Genomic DNA, 6,000 nt, shown 5'->3' with positions numbered 1-6,000 from the left:
CCTCACAACCGTTGCCGCGATTGTTGACTTTGTTCGTAAATGAGAGCAAAAGTTTACAGTGGCACTTTCTGTTTCACCTCGTTAATGTGGTCTGAGAGGATCTAGTTGCAGTTGAGCTGTACGTAGTTGAGAAAGGTGCAATATTTTTGCACAGTGGTTTTTTAATTTCTATGAAAGCACAGTTCTGAGGTTTACAAACTGTCACTTGAATAAAAACATCAATATGGCCTTTTCCTGCAAGCCTAATCCTTCTACATCGTATAAAGTCGTCAGAATGAAACAACTATTTAAAACGTATTTTAAATATGTCGCCCCTTCAGTTTGTATTTCCTATGAGAAAATTAAGGATTGACATAAAACGAAATAAAAAGGAAAATTTTGTATTTTACCTACCTAAGTATTTTTACTTTGTGCTACAATGTTAGGTAACTAATTTATTCATCTTAAAAGTTAAATAATTCAACACAAGTTATCATAACACTGCAGATTTTTCACACAACTTTGAGTGGGGAAGGAAAAACACTGTTTTATTTTTAGTTTTTATTACCTATGTTAAAGTTTGAACTTAAAATACTTATAATTAGATCTTAGACTAAAGCTATATACACACATTTACACGTTCGGTAACTTCCCTTAAATTAAATGGCCAACAATATAATATAAAGAATATTTAGTATCATTAATGAAATGAATGGTTGTGAATTAAAATATTAATTTCTTTGGAATCACAAAATCATGTTGATGGTGACATGTTTTTTGCGTAAGCCTTTTTTCAAGTCCGACATTTTATATCATAGATTTTCAAATCCCTCATAATGATTAGTAAAGTATACAATCCAATCGCTATGAACCTATTACAACAATCAATTACTGTTTTCTGAACATAACTGCAAATAAATAACTTTGTTAAACTTAATTTTTATTTTCCTTTGACTCCTCAGATTCTCTCTTTCTGACCATGGAATTATCGATGGCTAGAACATATGTGACAGGAGCGTCTTTGCTCTCCGAAGACTCTACCCTGTACAAGTTTCTGATTCCTTGATCGGCTAGGAGTTTTCTCTCGGTCTCAGTCAAGGGAACGGGCTTGGGAATCCTCTTAGGATATTTTCCCGGAGGTTTTCTCTCATCTACGTAAAAACTTTGTCTTTTAGCGCTCAACGCTTTATACTCCTCGCTGTCTTCTTCGTCCGCCGGGGTTATCTCGCTTGATTCTTGAAGGCTGTTCAAGGCCAAAGGAGATATCTGGAAGCCGGCTTTGGAGAGAGCCTTTATCTCCGAGGCGGTAAGGGCTCGTTGTCCGTGAGGGGTCGGTATCCTCGGAACACCTTGGGTATACCCGGGGTAGTTGGTGTAGGGACGAGGAGGCTGAGTTGTTATCCTCTTCCCAAGGGAAGATTGGTGAACGTAGATGGCAGAGCGAGAAGGTGCGTCAGGGGACGGGAGGGGAGGACCTTGAGGTTCACGGCGGTACTCGGGAGCTGGAGTGTACTGAACTGGAACTTGGTTGTAGACAGCCAATGGGATAGTAGTGTAAGGTTCAGGGGCCTTGGCTCTATACAGATTTTGAGGAATTGCAGTGTATCCTTCTGGGGCTTTGACGTAAACCCTGTCAGCAGACGGTGCTTCGGGGCGGTAAAAGAGGGATTGAGGTTGAGCCGGTCTAGGTCTAGGTATCCTTACAACCTGCTCTTCATTCTCAGCAGGCCTGGTAGTCTCTATCAAATACTGCTGAGGGTGTTGAGGCTGAGTTGGAGTCTGCTGTTGAGGTTGAACGTTGAAAGATGTGAACTCAACTGGCTTTTGAGGTTCAGGTTGAGGTTGGGGTTGAGGTGCAGGTTGAGCTGCAGTTTGGTAGTACTGAGGTTGAGACTTTACTTGGTTCTGCAATCTTTCCTCGATGGAGACCAACCTCGGCTGTAGCTTTTCCCTTGCGATTTCAGATGTTCCGAATTTCACCTCGCTGTACGAGAACTTCTCAGGAACCTGTGAGGGACGGATTGATCGGGTTTGGTAGTACTGAGGGCCTGACTGTTGGGAGTATTGAGACTCTGAATAGCTGGGAGGAGTTTCGTACTGTGGAAACTCCTGAGGGGCAGGCTGCTGTGGCTGATACTGCTGAGGTTGGTACTGCTGTTGCTGCTGATATTGCTGCGGCTGCTGATATTGCTGAGGCTGCTGAACTTGCTGCTGATACTGCTGCTGGAACTGTGGCTGGTACTGTTGAGGTTGTGCTGCTTGTGGAGGAAATCCTGGTTGAAATCCGGGTTGGAACTGCCCCGTTTGCAGCGCTCTCTGCAAAGCCCTCTCTTGCTGCTCTCGAATGTGTTTGTTGGCCTCGAGCTCTTGTAGACGTCGCATCTCCTCTTGCTGAGGCGTCAGTGGAGGAAGCTGAGGCGCGGGTTGCTGAGGTTGGAACTGAGTGAATCCTTGAGGACCTCTGGAATTAGAGAAATTAATTAGTTGCGCAAAAAATTATGTTGAGGGCTGGATCAACATTTCGAATAAGCGTAAACTCAGTTTGTACCTCATAATTGTATCCACTCAATTGTACACACTTTGTAATAGAAATGAAATTTTCTTTGGCAAGATAATTTAATGTCTACCTGGAAATGAATAGTTGCTGAATGTTGTGAGGCTGGGAGGGCTGAGGAGACAGCTGCTGCAGAAGACTCAGGTACTCCGGTGGAACCTGGAACCATATAACTATGAAATTACCTTGTAACGTAATCTAAATTCAAAACTCAAGTTGTTGAAAAGAGTATAACTATGCAGAAAGAAAAACATGAATATTTATGTTACTTTAGTTTAGCGAACAGAGTAATTAAATCTAATTTTATGAGCAGTGTCAAGACGAAAGCACACAACTACTTTCATCAGTGAACTGAAATGATCAATCTAAATCCGCGACTGTTTACTTTCATTTTCCGACAAGAGACTAATCGTCGTCAACCACGGAGGACTGATGATATTAATGGTTGTGTGATGACAGAGAAAGTTACGGTATAAATGATGGCTGTTTGGTTGGTTTAACTACTAAAAAATTACGTATTCAGCTTCAGTGAACCTGAATAATTCTGATAATTATTATCAAGGACGTTTCAGAAGAATGTGTAGAACTTTAAAAAATGAATGATCCATGAGAAATGTTGTACGTGCCCTCGTCTCAACGATTTATTTAATGAAATGACATGAAAGACACGAGGTTATGATCTTGAATCAAAAGAGCGGTCTACTAAACAATGTTGCATAACATTATGAGAAAGACGAATTGGAAAGTGAGCGTTAAGTGTTTACTCGCGGCCTTAAGGCAAAACATGCACTGGCTTTATGGGCAATCTAACACCAATCTAGAAAGTTGAGTATGAAGTAGATTTATAGCGGAAACGATTTACAAGATTCGTCTTTTAACTTGCAAGCGGAAGCGGTGTCATGAACACTAATCTGAAATGTTTATGCTTGCAGCACTACGGTTGATAGCATGTTACTTTACTCCTGAGAGTGCGAATTATTGGCTGGGAGATTTTTGGTGAATTTCAAAACAGCTGTTTTTTTATGGTTCGAAGGCTAGTCTAAGTGTCCTTGATCAATGAGTTGATATAAATGGTCCTAAAGAACCAGCAAGTAACTAAAAGAAGTCTATTTGTTCAGAAATGCGATACAATACTGTGTGGATAATGATTTGTTGTAAAAAAAATTTTCGAATTGCTTTTCAGTCCTTCCTAATCAAAAGAAAAATTTTAGAGAATTTTCCATATAGGGATTATTTTTATTTTTGGGGAAAACGCTCTTTGCGGAATAATAAGTCACTCTATACTCATTTTTTGATTAAAAACAAAGAACAAATACGTCACACAAATAAATAAAATATTATCACGCACACTCAGAACTATTTCACAAGTAAGTAAAGTGAACGTCCATGTCACAGCCATTGATACTGCAAGGACCGAGATACTGTATTATCTACTTGATGATAATGAGACTGTCCACAATACACGCACGTTCACTTCGTGAGAACTCACCCGGCCGAGAACTTGTACCTGTCTGGCCAGTGAGAACCAATGAGATTGGAAATGTTCTCATGAAAACGGTGGTAGAGCCTTCGAGAAATAATTGTGCGGTTGCAAAACGCTTTGCGATAAAATTCAATCGTGTCATTGTTATCTCGATATTGAAGTTTAAATGTTAGAGGTAAGATCTATAACCATAGGTAGCAATGAATTATCACCATGATTGTGTTCGTGTTCAATCTAAGAAGCTTGTTTTAAAATGCCCAAAATATTATAGAGAGTAAAGTATTCTCGGTTAGATATCTTCTTTCTGTAACCTGTAATACTTTTTTAATCACGAAAGGTAAGGAAAGTTTAGAATTTTTGCATACTTTTATCATAATACATATTGAACTTATTTATCCGAATTGTAAAGGATTTCAATGACAGGGCCTTTTAGGATGAACCCTTGACTCTCCTTACAATTTTTAAGTTAAATGTTTGGACATAATTTAGATCCAAATGTCAAGTTAGCCTTATTTTTGACTGAAACCGGAGAGCTATTCGTTTTAGTCGTCCAAACAGCTTATTTCCTTTCCTGGTCAGTTCTTCCCTCGGCTTATAATGCCCCTATCTGACCAGAATTTTCTTAGAGAGAACATGTTTTTAGACATCATTTCTTCAAATTCCGTCGTCATATACTGTTCCTCTTTTCTACTAAACTAGTTATTTCCTGATATCTATTATTTTCAAAGACATTTTCCTGTCCTACCTGTTGCGGGGCTCCGCCCTGGTCGCTGGTCCGCACCACGTACTGCCCAGGAGATCCTCCATACCTCACCTCCGCTTGTCTCTTCACTACCTTGTCCTCGTCAGGGTAGTTGAGCCTCTCTATCTCCAACATGATCAGCTGTTTGCCTTCCCCCTGAGCTTGGCTCTTGTCCTGCGCCTGAGGCGCCTGGCATCTGCCGACCACCGCCAGCCATGCTGAAACATCAGAGAACTTGTAAGAAAAAGTAAATAAATTACTTTTTAGATACTTTTTTAATGACCCAAATACTCATCCCCCTATCCCTACCCTATGGTTTTGTCCGGAACCATTTTACATACTACTTTAAACTAGGTATAGAATATATAGAATCCATTGGTGATTGGAGGGATTTTAACCTGAGATCCTGGGTACCGAAGCTTTGCACTCTACCATTAGCTCCGTATGCCGTTTTCTGCATCAAAATCCCGAATATTACAGTCCCCTCAACCTGTCACGGGCACGTTGGGGGTAGTCTGACCATTGACTAAAGGCTACATATTCAAAATGTTGGTCTTACTTATGTGGTCAGAAGGAAAGAGGCCATAGTCCAATGTAGCGCAATTTTCATTTTACAATGTTTAAAATGTATGTTGTGTTATAGGCCTGTAAGAATTTAAAAATTCGTTTGTAATTTTTTTTTATTTTAATTTTTATTTGTTTACAGAACTAATGGATTTACTTTTCTCGCTTATAAGATGACGATTTTAAAGGACGACTTGTTAAGACGAACTAAAAACTATTCTGTATAAGAATGTTGTCCAGAAGTGAGGATACGTTTAAAACAACACTTTTCACACTACAGTACTTACACGAAGTGATTTTCTCTCAATGTAAAAACGACATTAGAATATACTAGCTGTGTACCCGTTCTACGCACGGGGATCTTATAATATTCAGTTGAAACCTTCTTATATAACGAACAGCAGTTGGTTTGCATATTTTAAGATATGCTGGCCAAACTATTATACATAGCTTCATTTTATGTTGTTTTTTGTTGTTCCGGATCGGTATGACAATCAATAAAAGGTTAAATTACCTCTGTGTCTGCCGGTCGATCCTATAACGGTAGGCTTACTTTTATTTTTACTATCTGATCTCGTTTGCATGGCTCAATCACGTCCTGGTTGAAGTTCGTTCGCTACGCTCACTCACCTGTATGTTGGAGCTCGTTCGCTGCGCTCACTTTCCTTCAGGTTAGCT

At 39.7% G+C, this 6,000-nt stretch overlaps 1 protein-coding gene across 1 annotated transcript in view; it reads right to left on the bottom strand.

Moving 5' to 3' along the window:
* Positions 1-525: 525 nt before the first annotated feature.
* Positions 526-6,000, bottom strand: part of LOC128992790 (uncharacterized) — a 30,662-nt gene continuing 25,187 nt past the window's right edge. Inside the window, exons 2-4 of the mRNA XM_054416529.1 lie at positions 4,762-4,976; positions 2,607-2,692; positions 526-2,440 (exon numbers count right to left, since the gene is read on the bottom strand). Coding sequence (XP_054272504.1) covers positions 913-2,440; positions 2,607-2,692; positions 4,762-4,976 — 1,829 coding nt within the window. The 3' untranslated portion in view covers positions 526-912. The remainder of the gene's footprint in view (positions 2,441-2,606; positions 2,693-4,761; positions 4,977-6,000) is intronic.

Source organism: Macrosteles quadrilineatus, unplaced genomic scaffold (genome assembly GCF_028750875.1).
Source record: "Macrosteles quadrilineatus isolate MER2022 unplaced genomic scaffold, UCM_ALF_1.0 Scaffold_4__1_contigs__length_99947679, whole genome shotgun sequence".
In the NCBI taxonomy this organism is placed as follows: Eukaryota; Metazoa; Arthropoda; class Insecta; order Hemiptera; family Cicadellidae; genus Macrosteles; species Macrosteles quadrilineatus.
The sequence above is the reverse complement of the archived record's forward strand: the minus strand, read 5'-3'. Positions and strand labels throughout refer to the sequence as shown.